At 32.0% G+C, this 16,575-nt stretch overlaps 1 protein-coding gene across 8 annotated transcripts in view; it reads right to left on the bottom strand.

The window, feature by feature from the left end:
• LOC106122468 (uncharacterized) overlaps positions 1 to 14,198 on the bottom strand; it is a 65,437-nt gene extending 51,239 nt beyond the window's left edge. For 2 of the 8 annotated variants that reach the window (XM_013318433.1, XM_013318431.1), the window contains exon 1: positions 9,802 to 10,244. In XM_013318433.1, coding sequence (XP_013173887.1) covers positions 9,802 to 9,934 — 133 coding nt within the window. In that variant the 5' untranslated portion in view covers positions 9,935 to 10,244. Of the gene's footprint in view, positions 1 to 7,210; positions 7,580 to 7,962; positions 8,035 to 9,801; positions 10,246 to 12,516; positions 12,580 to 13,923 lie in introns of those variants that run through there. The other 6 variants (XM_013318437.1, XM_013318434.1, XM_013318438.1 and 3 more) reach the window with 6 other exon arrangements.
• Positions 14,199 to 16,575: the final 2,377 nt, after the last annotated feature.

Raw genomic sequence — 16,575 nt, forward strand, 5'->3', positions numbered from 1 at the left:
GGGGTCCGGAATCCCCCAATATATTTTTCACACGCACACATCGAGCGAAGTCCTCTTGAATAATTAAACTAACGGAATGATTTTTCCATTTGGATAAGTTCACGTACCTTGGAAATGTTGCAAGAGATGTGAATTTGCGGTTCTGATATATGTAAAAGTTAGTAGAAATATTTGAAAACATATATATTATATTAATATTATAAATGCGAATGTTTGGATGGATGTATATGAAGGTATCTCCGGAACGGCTCAACTGATTTCGCTGAAATTTTGCATGGATGTAGAATATAGTCTGAAAGAACACAAACTATTTATTAAGATTTTTTTTAATTCTGCGCGGATAGAGTCGCGGGTGACAGCTAGTATTTGTAAAATTATATCTGAATGCAAATATAAACATGTTTAAGTCCCGTAAATATTTGAACTATCTGATAGAAAGAGTCAGTCGCCTCTCTCTTAGGAAGTGCCTGAGGATTTTCCGCGTACAGTAAATACCAAGCAAGTCGAGCGAGTGCATAAATGACTTTCTTACTAAAACTTGTTTTTAACATCAAGATAAGACACCTACATGCACTATGAAATATTGTAAAATACAAATCTTTGAATAAAAACGCTGAATATTTCTGAGTTCTCAGCTCGAGCATGTCAAGTGTTAGCTCTTATGTCTTTTGACTTTTCTAGAGTATGCAGGTAATCCGACGCAGAGTAGTGCGCGATGCATTAACGAACTGTTTCAAAGGTACTATATGTAAAATAGTTTCAAATAACCTTGATTTTAAACCACAAACATTATAATATTAAAAGTTGTGAATGTTTGCAAGCAAAAGGTCAATATTCTTTTTGCAGTGTTTTGTTTTAATACTTATAAGATGAACATGATTTCCGGGAAGTGTTTTTATATAATAAAAAAACTAAAATTGGGTCACCATCAATACCATGATTACGGAGACTAATCATAATTTTTACATTTAAGTCACTCTCGCTGGTTAATAACGGTTTTGCCGAATCTATAATTAAAATACGTATTAGGAGTAAAAAAAGAAACATAAAAATAATCAAATTTTCAATCAGACAACATCTCTAGTATTAAATATAAATTCCTATAACTTTAAAAATTACTGATTGTCTTGTTAAAATGTTGTGTATCCTAGTTGTCTATGTTGGGTGTCGAGACACGAGCGAGGCAGATGCGTTACCTTTTACTTCACCTGGCGCCCAACAACACCTTGCGAAGGCGAACGTTCGTGTTATACCTTTTTTGGTAATGTATACAATTCTTGTTTACCTTTGCCCCATCATTGGTAACATATTCCGACTATTAGCCTAATGGTTAAGTTAAGAAGTCTGATACGAAATTGGCAAATTTGGAAAAATCTTTACTGTAAAAAGTATAGTCAAGGACTTTTATTTCCTTCCCAAGTAAAAGTCATTAGACGGTTACCACATAATGGATTTAAAAACTTGGCACATCAGCCAAATAACACTGACTTTGTACACTGTTGTAAATGCTTAAAAAATCTAAACATATAAAAAAACCGTTTACCGTCGTATAACAGGATTAAATGTCTTATGTAAACATTGTAAGCAAAGCTACAAATACCACTGAATATTTGCACGTTCTGTTTGACCATTACAACAGTATCCGACGATAAATTGAGTTCTTTGCTCCTAACCTAAAAATTCTGAGCGCACTCCAGTCAGAACCGTAAAACGGGTTTTGCAAATAACAATAAATAAGTTTTTTTAATGTCCAAGTTAAAAAACGTTTAATTTAATTATACAACGTACTCGCATATCTGAAGAATATTTATTAAGTTTATGCAAGCTTCATGGTTAAATGTACGGGATGAAGGTTGATACGGGTCGCTGGTTTTTTTTTGGATTTCATGTAGTCTTTTTTTAGTCGAATTAAAAATACATTACGAATAAAAGTGCGATAAAATACAATAATATCAATATTGATTATCGTATAAATATTAATTATGATTAAGATTATAAGATTTATTAAAAGTCTATTCATGTTATAACTTCGTGCTTAGCTAGAGGTAAGTTTAGAAAATATACTCGTCAATCTCTTTCTCTAGACATGCGTGATTTTAGTTAAGACGCATCAAGATGTCTAGACTAGGTAACAGATGACCAGTCGGAACAACTAAAAACAGCCACACTATTTCCGTACAAATTTATTATTCGGCGACACAAGCGGATTGCGTTGTAAACCTCAAACGAAACGTATGCGAAGTCTGTTCTCGGAATTATGTCGTACGATAGAGTTTTATGACCCCAATGTAGATCAAAAAAGGTAACACTATCATGTTTTTCTAATTAGAGTAGACGAGAATAAAACGGATTAAATTAACAAAATGTTTGTTGCTTCAAGCCCAGGTATTTATTTTACAACATTAGAGACGTGATTTATGGTATTTTAATAAAAAGTTTCTATATCAAATGTAGCCATATGAAATCTGATTTAGAGACAATATCATTAGCATGAGAACAAGCCACTCAGTTAACCATTTAAGTTCAAGATTTGAATGACCACAATATACAATTATTTATTACGATTTCTCCCGACTCATTCTGTATATGGTGACCGATAAAAGATAAAACATATCTTTAAAGGTGCCCAGGAAATTATGTAACATTAAATCGTATGAATGATGGTGCTCATTGTAAATAAAACATTACACAATACTAAAAGTGTACCTCAGTCGTACGCGGATATAAGGAACCACTTTCCCTACTACTAAATTCAGCAAACATTAGTCAACCTTTGCTATACCGACAATAGTAGCTATGCTTATTTGCTTATCGGAAAGGTACGTCTGAACATCGTGATAGTAAAAGGAAACCAAATAATTTTATATTGTTCACAATTAGTATCGATTTGAATATAGAGTCTCACTAATACAGCTTCAAAAAACCAAAATAACTTCACCTCTGACTATACCTGAATTATTTATTTCATAACTCTGAATATAATTTAATTGGATGCTAGTTGTATAAACCTTATCAATATATGTTGTTAGATTTCTCCTTTTCATTTTAAATTTTAAAGTCATATAATGTAGAAGTATTTCCAAACGCAATGACAAATATTATGAATACACAGTGAAATAGAAGATTGTAATAAAAAAAAACAATGGGCAGTGAAAAGTGTGCGGAAGATCTGAATTAACCTCACAAAGCACAATTAACACTTCAAGTTGTGCGAACTATATTAATGATTCTTCTAAATTAATCAACACGGAAGCTAATAAGTTTTTTCTCTTAAACAGTAAATATAGAATTTTTCACACCAAACTTCTTTATGATACAGTACTTGGAAGGTATCAATCCATAAGTGGTTGAGTAATATAGACATAAAACATAAAGTCTAGACCGTTTTAGTTAATTATGATTGTTCTTTGGCAACTAATAATAATTAATAGATTAAAAAAATATACTTATTGTAAGTAATATTTTCATAAAATATCTTTTTGGCATAAAAATTAAAATGTATTGATTTGAATTTGGCATCCTACATTGTAAGTATTTGCCAAAAATTTCTTCTTTCTACGGTAGTGTCTGAGTCAATATTTATGTCTGCAAAGCAAAGGCGGTACAGTGCGGAAGGCGAGGGTGAAATCGATTGGTCGAGCGCGCCCCTGCCACTGCGACAAGGGGAACTGTCAAGGGTAGCTTTTCACGAAGACCGTACTTACGTAGCACTTACTATACATATAAATTCGTGACTAAAATCTTCACTTTCGCCAACAAGACATTGTAAAAGATTCTTATAAATAGCTTTCATTTAAAATTATTTGAACACTTTTTAAGTAGATAGATTGGAGTCGAAAATGTGAACGAGTAGTCACTGAACGTGTTAAGTAAATTAAAATTTCCTTTATTGGATTCTTAGATTAATCTCTTGAATCAGTATATATCATACAAAATTCATAATTTTGCGACTTTATACATTGTGAAAATATGTTAGCCGTGCTAATGACTCTTCTTATATATAAAATTCTCGTGTCACAATTTTCGTTCCCATACTCCTCCAAAACGGTTTGACGAATTCTCATGAAATTTTGTGAGCATATTGAGTAGGTCTGAGAATCGGCTACTATCTATTTTTAGAGTCGCAGGCGACAGCTAGTATTTTCATAATGCTCACAATATAGCACTCATACTATAACCATGCACTTGAAAGCAACATTTAAAACCACTTACAAAACGACTAAACAGATTACTGTGGAATAAGAAATAATCTGTTACAAATGAGGCGATGTCCGAGCCACCTTGCTTCGTAGCTATTGTGTAAGAATAACAATAGACTGCAATAAGTTTTCAACAAACTACGTTCGTTAAGTACGAACAATGGGTACGGCCGTTGAGTAAATCATAAACCGTCTGCGATATCAATGCTTCTGAGACTTCAACATACACTTCCTTCCACTGTGACAATACCTTGTTTAAAAACGTATCACCGGTTTTATATAAAATACAACATACACCGTCATCCTGTTACTATACATATTAAAAACTTTAATTTTAATTAGAAACATGCAGGTACAACATTATGATAATGAATTGGTACGAGTATTTAAGTTCAAAATATATAGCTATATTTATGTATACAGGCTAAATAATAAAAGCACATTAAAACAAGTACATTATATGCAAACATGTTCAAAATTAAATATTTAGAATTAAAAGGAAAAGGTTATTTACCTTCCATTGGATGAACAAAAAGATTTACTAACGCGATTTCGTAGAAAATTTTGCGAAATATTTACAAAGTTTGTTGTATTACATTTTAGTAGGTAATCAGAATATATAGATGAGTGCTAGCTACCAGAAATCTTTACGGGCATTATTTTCTTATATGTTACACGTTTACATAAGTAGGTATATGTCAAGCAATTTATCTGAGTCAACGTGAGTCATAATCGTCAACCCGTTTACGTCCTAATAAAATTGATATAAAATCACAACGATAAGGCCTAGACGTGTAAATGGCATTAAATAAAAAAAAATGTTCACATATTTTTAATCTGTCATTTCACTTGTCAACACTTTCCATGCCACTACAATTTTTAGATTAAATTAAAGTCGAATTCAAAAAAAGTAGATTAAATTAAAGTCGATCGAAAGAAAAGGCGAGTCGGTAATGAACGTGTTAAAAAAATTTGCAAGTTACTAGCTAATGATATAAAAATCTTTATTTAAAATAAATTTATATAAATAGTTATTTGAATAATTCAAAGACTTTCATAATGATTTACTCCACAAAAGTATTACATTAGCATTTAAATGACACGAGATTTAAAACGATTTTGCATTTTAAAGTTAAGCCGCCAAGACTTTTGTGAATGATTGAATACGTTCCTACACATTAATTAAAATGAGACAGAATGAATAACAAAACAAAAAGTTTTTTGTTCATAATATATTCATAAAGTTATCTTACTGATATTATAAATGCAAAAGTTTAGATAAATGGATGGATGTTTCTTTGAAGGTATCTCGGGAACGGGTCAACGAATCTTGATGAAATTTTGCACAGATGTAGAACATAGTCTGGAAGAAATATGGGCTACTTATAAGTTTATTTTTTAATTTCGCGCGGACGGACTTGCGGGCGACAGCTAGTTGTTAATATTTTTGACTTGATGTATATTTTTTCGTAGAACAAATAAACTGAATATCTAAAGCTGGTTCTTTTGTTTTACACTTTTCGTTCTAAAAAGAGACTTAATTGAGTTATCTTACTTTGACAATAATTTTATTTCTCACGGCGACCGCAATATCGACGTGCTGGTTTTCAAAGATAATACTTTCATATTGAATCGTTTTGTATCAGAAACGTTCTGTTCGTTTTATCGTTTGGCAGATAAAAATTTATTGCATTTAACATTTTGCCAAGCACTAAGTTAAAATATCTTGAGAAAAAGATCGAAGGTAAACTCAACAATAGATTACAATCGAATAAGTTAAGCAAGTGCCCTTCAAGCAACCGTTCATTAAGTAATTATTGTTGATCAATACGATCGTGCGACGAAATAATGATTTCTATTCTATGGCTTTCAATTAAGGAAATGTTTGCCAAAAACTTATTTGACACCTAGATCCTCGTAATCCTAACAAAACATTTAATTGAAAATTGTTGACGAGGTATACAAGGACATAACTGTAACTGTTGAAAAATTAAGGAAAATTACATGATTGATTCAATCCAATCTTCTTTCTGTCCCATATTAGCGCGGAATTAAACATCTGGACACATCCAAGCCTCAAATAACTTCCGAGCTCTTCAGTAGAGCGAAAATAGAGTCAAAGAAGTTTTGTATTTTGTACACTATCAATATAAACATTTAAAAAAAAACGATAGAATCAACGGCTCCATATGTTGGTTATAATTTGAGTTTTATTGCATTCATGATCGTGATGAAACAGCGCCCGGCCTCGGCCGCCTCAATTACACCAATGAAACAACGACGGTTGTCCCGTCATCGCAATTTAAAACATTTTAACTACATAGCTACATAACACTGTTACATTCAAAAGAAATTTAACGGAACAAAGAATACAGCTAATTTTATATTCAAAAGAAATAATTGAATGATAAAAAATCGTAATTTTGGAGTAACACCTACTTGAATGCACTTATCAAGTACCAAGTAACGCCGCCTAGTTGTATTTCTTTGTTTTTTAAAACATTAGGTCAATAATTTACGTCATATTGTCAAGGAAATAAACAGCGCAATAAACCGTCATAGTATTGAAATGAAATACTTTAAAAAGCACGTTTTCTGATAATGCATGCGTTACTAATTTTTGTTTCGAATATGTTTATTTGTAGTGCTGGATATTAGCATATTAAAATATATAGTTTCTTTCGCTTGGCAAGATCGTGTTCATTGCAACTAAAGCCTTAACCGTGCATTGATAATATTACCGTTTCATAACTTGCTGCATTGCGTATATTAACCAACAGTTAAAGACTCATCACACAAAAATCCAGAATAAAAAAAAGTTTAATTCAATGCAATTTTAAATGCATCCGGCCGAATCCAAGTCGTCGTCATCACAGTAAGTACAAGTCTACCCTTGTTTGATTTAAATTGACAATAGGTTTTGTTTTACCTTCATAATTCATACAAATTATGACATATGTGATTGTAATTGGCATTTTAATTTTATTTTTCTAATAGGAATGAATATTTACCATTTGGGCGAAAATCTGTAAATGTCTTGATCCGCATTTTCGTTTCGCAATGTATCCTTTTTGATCGTTCGATTTAATGCAAGCACTATCTGTTCATATCAGATATATTCATCACTTTACACTTCAACACCTTGGGGAACACCTCACATTTTGAGTCGGGAATAAATAAATAAATTCAGAAAGGATACAAGGTACTAAGAAATTTATAACAACCACTTTTCACATTGTTTTTGCACGTGACAAACACAAGTAAAGACACTGCAATGAGAAAAAGACGGGATTAAAATTTATATTTGTCGGGCTACGTATCGCTTGATTTGACAGCTGCGAGCGCGCTATCCCGAATTCCCAATCCGAATATCGGGGTGCCGGTCCGCGTGAACGAACGCGACGCGCCAGAGAGGGACGCACGATCCAAAGCAATGAAATTAGTCGCACATGGAGGGGAACACCGGGAACGTGACGTAAATAGAACAGGACAATCTAACGTATACTACGACTAGAGCGCATTAGAATTTTGATCCTTTATGTTTAATATTTTTATTTCTTTAACCAACACATTGCACTGCATAAAATTATTATAAAGCACTTTCCTTGGTCATGGATGACTAAGATTCCATTAAACACAAAAGATAAAAATCACAAACATGCTTTGTTAATTTAATATTAAAACATATTTAGTTTGGCAAATCAAGCGATACAACACATTTATGTACACATATTTTTTTGATAAGTAATAAGATAAAACTGACGTTGTTAATCGGATCAGGAACACACCACCGCCGTATAAACGTCAAACGCGCAGGCGCAGCGCGCGTTACTGACATACGCATGCGCAGCAAACTTCACTGCGCTCAACGTCACCCACTACGCCAAAATAAATAAATGCGATTTTAGAGGGTGGATAAATTTTAGTATTTTATCCAAGTGTAGTACTATGACTACATTAAATATAAAGGTTGCTTACATTATTAAGAGACGGTTAAAAATATAAAAAGTGTTAAATGTAATCTGAAACATTCACGACTCTAATTGGAGGGGCAGAGATTACAATTTTAATCATGCAGTTTACGCAATTTTCTATTAATTAAAAAAGTTAAACTGCCTTGTTATTGACGTTTGTTTAAGTACGACAACATTTGCGTAAGTCTAAGTGTGAGTTTCCACTTAGAACTATATATAACTCCTATACAAAAACATATTGTTTTGTCAGAAGAATGAGAAAGATGTCTTTGTACATGTGTTTCGGCAGTGGAAATCCACGGTATATGATTTAGCGAAATAAGCATGTAACGGTACATTTGCCAACTTGAGCTATAGTGCAGGTCAATGACCTCTAACTTAAATGAAACCGTGTGAGCAACATGAATGACTTTAATTACCACCTTCTCGTCATTGTTGCTAAAATAATTGAAAATTAAAATAAAGTAATTTAATAAATATTTAGTACTTGACAAAGGTTATCCAAAAAGTAACGCAAATTCAAACAGAAATATGTGTAATCTAATTGTAAACAATGACATTAAAAAACGGAAGTAGTAAATATAATGCAAAGATAAGATTTACTAGATCTCTCATCAAGGTAAGACGAAGGTGAAATAACAAGGTATATAATTTTAAGCCTATATTATACTAGCTGTCGCCCGCGACTCCGTCAGCGCTGAATTAAAAATGTAGCCTATGTGTTCTTCCAGACTACGGTCTATATGTATACCAAATTTCATCGAGATCCGTTTAGCCGCTCTGGAGATACACCGAAACAAACATCCATCCATCTGAACTTTGGCATGTATAATATTAGTAAGATTTGTTATCAATATAACATTTCAAGGATTAAAACATAAAAAATATAATTTACTTGTCTAATCTGTATTTCTGTTACAAAAAATTGCGTTTTCACTGAACAGAAACAATACGAATAGATAACGTAAAATCACTGGCGTCACGAATCAGTTACTGATATACTTATCATTGTATGACAATTACGTCAATATTAGGACATCCATATAATAACAGTGGATACAATTTATAGAAAAATCTACTTAGAAATGGATCTAATATATATGTTAAAACTATAATCTAATTGACAAGTTATATATGTAAGTAATCTGCATGTCCTGTGTTCGAATCCCGCCATGTACCAATATGTTTTTTGATTTCATAGTACATTTATCTGTCAAACTTACGATGAAGCAAATCGTGCTGTAACCTGCATATATATGTGAAGAAAATCAAAGATATGTGTGAAATCGATCTACACTGGGCCAACGTGATTGACTATGGCCTAGTCTATAACTTAGGGTAGGTTCCGAAATCTTCAGTGGAAACGTATAGTGAGGCAATGATGATGACTGTTTGCTTGCTGCCATCTAGTGTCGTGCTTAATAAATAACTTTGTATCGAAGACGTATCGATTAAGTCGTAATATGTTTGCTAAGTTATCAAACTAGATGGCGTGCTTTTAAAATAATACAACTAAAATTTAACGGTTCAATTCCCTATCATTTGTTTTGTTAAATAATTAAATTATAATTATAATAGTAATGGCGATATAAAATCGCTAGTAAATAAAAACAAATTTTAATAAATACCTCTGAACTTTTTTTTACAATGTTTCTGATTTCGATTCTTTTTAATTTTAGGCACGGGATTTTCACTGGTAGTATCATTATTTACTGTTAGGTCATAAATTTTAGATAACACAAACAACACTAATCCAATCATTTTTGTTTGAAATGATTAAGTCAAGTCTTATCTACAGTCCGATTTATCAACAAACATCAAGTTTTTTCCCTTCTTCTCCTAATTTTTACTTGAAACACTTGCTTTTTTATTTCTACAACAATGTCACAATCCACTGTATTCCGATAAATTTTATAAAAACACTCCGAGTTCAACATAACCTTTCAAACTGTGCACAACACTTCAATAATATTAACTAGACTCTAAAAGCTGATAGTTACCTAGTTATGATTACAGATGTGTCGCTGTTTATCTTTAGGTTATCGGCAATAAAATGACACCGTCTTGCATGCTACAAACGACCTAATAACTGCGTAGGTGAATCTTGAATAGCACTGCGCTCAGGGGGCCTTGGAGTGATTTTCTTAATAAGGCTAAAAATATGTGCCACACGCGGTAAAGCATTTTTTTATAATGTCAATGTCAAAAGCAAGTTGATAAGAAATCACGAGTGAAATTGAACCTTGAGCGATATGGACACAAAGATTTTAATTCAAGGTGCTTACTTGGAAATATTTATTGAGTGTATTGACTTCACTGTAACGGAGTTGTGATTCTATTAAAGGGCTATTGGGGAATGATTGGACGTGCATCGCTCAGGAAGCGAACACCCGATGTATAGCGGTAACTTACTATAAGGTATGATGAGTCGGGTTACGTGCATCTTTTTATGCTTTCTGAATTTAAAACTGTTTACTAAGAATGTAACTCATTAGTGTTACTTAATTACAAAAAGTATTACTTACATGTGTCATTTTCTTAATTATTTTTCAACAAGATTAAAGATTATGAAATTTTCTATTATAATAAATGTTAAAAATCAATCGGAACAAGTAAGTTCAGATTCAAACTACACACCAATCGTATAACGTAATTTAGAATTTCACTAAACGATTATAACAAGTACGAAATAAAAAATCCTTTTATTGAAAAATATACTAATAATTATGCGTTCTGAAATTAATGTGCAATTAATGGGTATGTTATGTATGTAATAGTTGCATTCGCAACATTTAAGCCTACGTGAGAGTCATCTATTGCATTAAGGTCGCCGCCTACTGCATTACGTACTGCAACTATTAATCTTGCCAATTTAACATTATACATAAACATCATTATCAGCGTTTGTCTGCCTGCTGCTGGGCAAAGAATATGTCATACAGGATTCTCATTAATTTCATATTCCCTATCTCCGTACTATGATTTATGAATTGACACGCCTTCTCTTCTTTATAGCACGGTTTTCCACTTAAGTGAATTCTTATCTCACTAATAACATAAAAGCGAATGTTTGGATGGATGGATTTGTTCGAAGGTATGTCCCAAACGGCTGAACGGATCTCGCTGAAATTTGGCATAGATGTAGAGCATAGTCTGCAAAAACACATAGGCTCTTACTCACTTTTTATTAATTCCGCGCGGACGAAGTCGCGGGTGACACCTAGTTTAAAAATAATAGCGACAGACCAATCGTTGCAGTCTTTTGTTTGTAAGTTCGTGTTTTTGGTATACAAAAGAAATATTTCAATAATGTTATAATATCAGCGCCATCTATCAAAAAGATGAGCATCAATAAGTTACTATCACTATAGTGGTTACTTAACTTGATGTCAGCCGCTTACTCGTCCTCCTTATGTAAAAATAAACAGTATTGCACTTATATTTTTTCCGTTGTCCAATATAAGATATTGATAAGATAAAAGACAAGTTTTTTTTTATCTAGTGATATCCTAAGAGACTGCTATGGACGTTCACCTGATAGGAATACACGTACAAGTTGCATCTAGTATATATAAATCCATACATCTCTTACAACACAATACATCCATTTGATCTACTGCCCTTAGCGTCGCTCACGAAAAGATTAATTTTAATTAAAAAATCTAAGTTAAGATCCACACTATTCTTTCAAATATTTCAAATTAAAACGCGACACGTCCGGAAAAGTCGGATGTAATTTAATGAAATGTTTGTAATTATCTGTAATGACCGTGTACGTGAGTTTCAAGGTTTTAATTACTTGTCACAAGCTTCTAATATCGCTTAAGGCAATAAAACCTTGTCTGACTACGAGTGTTCGTAGGAACTTGTAATCGTTTATCGTAACATCCGCAGCGTCTTACTTTAACTTGAATTAACTTGATTAACAGAAAACACGCAGGACAATTAAGGACTTTCCAAACTGCTATAAAATGTTTTGTTTCGGATTACATACTTAATTAGAAGTTAGGGTATGATGATGATGTGGTTACTAATTTTTGTATTACTTTCATGGTATAGTACACTATATTATGATATTACACGATGGCTCATTTTAACTAAGATAACTTAAAAGTAACCAAGTAGAATTGTAAATATAAAAAGCCTATGACTCATTGGTAACCTAATTATGCTTATTTTAGTTTAATGAACTTAAAAATCAGAGCTGGATGAGAGTGGTCGAGGATCGTGCTCAGTGGCGTACAGGAGAGGCCTATGTCCAGCAGTGGACTAGTATAGGGATTATGATGATGATGATGATGATGAACTTAAATATATATATATCAATAAACTTAAACACTTACCCATCATTCTACTGACTTCCTTTTCAGTCATAGTCGTCGTCGATGTCTTTCATGGCGTGATATCTGCGTCAAAAAAAATATTATGTTAATTTATGGAATATTAAATGCTTCGATATTTGTCAGCTTTATCACGAATACATTGCCATTCGTTTGTGTATTTTGACCATTTTTCTAATATTATAAATGCGAAAGTTAGTTTTAATGTCTTATCTCCGTTTTAAAAGGTATGTTAGGATTATGATAATCTATTTGAGATTGCCTTTACCTCATTTCTGTTCATTAAAATTTAAAACTACGAAATTTGGTTAACTCTTATCGTGGCAAGATATAATACTTTTTGAAGAAAAGCAAAAAACTAAGTTAAAAAGGATTTTATAGTGATCGTTTATTTTTATAAAGTTGTATGTATGGTATACTATACAAAATGAACATAAGGGATAAAACATACCTACATTAATACGAGGACATTAATATTATACTCTTGAACTTTTACCTACAGTTTCAAGTTACATCATTTTCCTTATCGAAATTTCTTCCTGTTGCGCAGATAGAAGATTCTAGATTTTACCATATTATTGACTAAACTTGGTATATGAATTCCAAAAGATGAAAATTCATCAAAACGTGGAACAAATAAACACGTCTATTTGAAACAATTCCATAGATCGTAATAGTTCTATTGTTGGCGTCTATAAATTGTTACAAAAATTGAAACTAAAGTGATGTTACATAACTTAAAAGAAAGTATCGTTTTATTAATCAATCTTTCGTTAACGAACGCGTATAAGAGCGAACTGTGCCTTATAGAATTAAGTCACGCAACTTTAACTTCAGCAAAAAAATTTTTGCAAACTATTGTATGCATCGTATGATATGAATTGCACACTGTATTGTGCATTTCCGTTGATTATTGCAATTGTTACCATTAGAAAAACTTCAGTTAATAATTCGTATATGAACGTTATTCCAGAAATTGCGAAAATAAATACAGTAATTCTTTACATTTTTAAAGAACAATTTAAATTGTTTAAGATAGATATTGTACTTTTTAAACAATGGAAATAAATTATCTTGGTTTTCAAAAAATATTTAATTCAAGTAACAGATTTAGAAGCTTTACAAAAAAATATACGAGTATATTTCCTGTATAAATTAAAAACCAATAAACTGAAATGTTGAAAATGTTGTGCCACTCAACAGAATTGCGATCTTGAGTAATCAATAATGCTGACGGAACCTAGTGGTACCGCAAAACACGAATAACTCGTACCACTATAGTAATAAGCTTTAAAATTACAAATTCATACATTCTTAAAGTAATGGATTAACCTAAAAGATGGTACTTTCTTTGATACTATTTTTTACATTATATTACATTGTAATAAATATAATCTAACACTATATTACCTGAATTTTTAGCTGCTTACGCAAAAAACACCAAAATTACTACAGATCACTACAAATTACTATCACATACACTAAATAAAACGAACAGAACTGTATAACATTACACTTATTATAAATAACTTAGAGAATGAAACAGTCATCGTTTACACTTAAAATATTTTTGGTTTTCTTTCGGTTTATGTGATTGTTAATTTTAAAGATTTTTTGGTTCGCCGTGAAGGCATCACGGCGAGGGTTGAAGACGGGCCGCGAAAAGTGCACGACCGTCGCCGACTATGGCCGAATGCAAATACCGATCAGGGACGCACTCACAATGTTCTAAATTAGAAAAAGTAGAAATTACACTTAAAACTTTTTAAAACTATCATTAAAAATCAAATTTATTTATAATTTTTGTTACTTAAGGCATCCAATCCAAATAAAAATATAACGCAGTTATTTCACAATATATTCTAAGAGAATCATCAAAATATCTAAAACATGTGTTGTCTAAGAAAAACATAACATTAAAATTAGAATAACTTAAGGAGAATTTAACCTGAAGCGAAAATTACGTAAAAATTATTTCCTACTATCCAAATCTATAATCCGACTCTGTTCGTCCCCGCATTATGGCCGTAGCCTTACCGTGACGCCATGTTTTTCACGCATGCGCTTTAATTTTCCACCATAGAACATTACTAAACTTCTTACATTTCCCATAGTAAATATGAGTATTGCCACATAGAAAAATAAATTAATTTCCAACATCAATTTATTCTTTAATTAGATATTAAAATGTTCAATGGTTTTCCAATTAAAATATTTCGAATTAATGTATATTTTCTAAAAGCAAAGGCATATGGTAATATTTTTTGGATATGTTGCGCGCGCAGGTCAGTGCCCATGTCCTACTCTAAGCACATTGACAGTGCAGGGGGGTGGGAAGAAGGAGGGATCGATAGAGTGACGTCATATCAGTGACGGTCGGTTAGGCCGGAACAACTAGCTCACGCTCTTGTGAAAAGATCTTTATTTAAGCGGAAATATAAGCTTCTATTTTGAGTTGAAATGAGCTTATGAATGGAAGCTTTTGTAGATAAAGGAATAGTTATTATATATATCATCATACTTAAGTAGTAAATTACAGTATGTAGCTAAAACTCGTAGATTTAAAATTTGTATGCTAAGCGAAAAAGTCATATTTTTATAACTTGTCACGAGCATATCTTCAGAAAGCTTTGCCGGGAATTTTCATTCAACCTTTGAATGGAGTCCAATTAAGTCTTGGCCTAAATAATAAGATGCTTATGATGAAGGTCCATAATGTCTCAAAGATATTCAGAATATTCTAATTTGTACGAATATTGCGTACAGTAGTATAGCCTATACATATACTAAATAAAAAAAATTGAACGAAAAAACATTTTGAGAGAGATACTTTAAGTAAAATCAAATTATTTTTTTTTGTATTTTTCAATTGTATTATAGGATAATTTTATATTAATTTCGTTATTGTATAAAAACAGTGACAAACAACAACATATCAATTGGAGCGCGGCATACGAGTACAATCTACAAGGCCGGTAACTTGCCCCATAAGGAGCAGGCATTCAATGGTAATGCTTGGCAGCGCAAGCACGACGCACAAGCATACACTTTGACGTATAACTCAAAGGAGTTGGTATACGTATGTAAATTTTGATTTAGGTATAGATTATAAAAAGCATATTCAGTATAACAAAGATGGTTACTTCGTGACATTTTGATTACGTTTATGAAATATTTAAAGTTATGAAGCAAATATTTTTGCGGGAAAACAGTTCGTAGTAAAGAAGTAGATTTAATTAATTATGTTGTCTATACGTATTACTTTTCAACAATAGAGTTAAATGATAAAAATAATAAGTTTGATTTAAAATTTTATCAGTTTTGAAAACTTACTTTTGTATGTCACAATTCCAAAACACTATAACATAGAAACACAAACAAAAACACAACAATTTCACTTTCAATATTTTCTATTAATAAACTTTGAACACAGACTATAACATCAAATATTTCCAGTCGACTGAATTAAGAACGTGCTGAAAGACTTTGAAATTCATTCAGGTAATTTCCGCGAAAATCTTCCGTAGTCGCATAGTAATAGAGATTAGTTTACGAAAACCTAACTGCGTCTAAAAACTGGCAGACGAAAACTCGTTTTGTACAAACTGATAGCAATAATTAATACGAATGAGCAATTGTTAATTGAGTTTAACCTACATGTTGTATCCAGTAAATACAACAATCAAACCTTGGTATAAATTCCTAGCAAACTTAAAATCATATTAACCAATGAAGAAAATAGTTAATTTTTTAATATCAAAACATATGAATATTCGTAACACGCGTCAATTCAAATTTAAAAATGGAACATTCACCACACTAGCCAATTAAAAAAACAAAAAGAGTCAGTTTGGGACTAAAGATAATTAAGACACACGGAATTAAGATCAATTCGTAATAATTACTTGATCACGTAATGGAAGCGTACCGATTCGCGCGTACCGACCGCCAAACAAGATCCTCAACTGTTTTATTTTAGAGCTCAGTCGCGGCGCCGGCCGTGAAAACGATATAAAGGTGCAAGCGAGTATATAGCACGCTGAGACACCGCTGACAAAACTA

Source organism: Papilio xuthus, unplaced genomic scaffold, assembly GCF_000836235.2.
Source record: "Papilio xuthus unplaced genomic scaffold, Pxut_1.1 DF826923.1, whole genome shotgun sequence".
NCBI classification, from domain to species: Eukaryota; Metazoa; Arthropoda; class Insecta; order Lepidoptera; family Papilionidae; genus Papilio; species Papilio xuthus.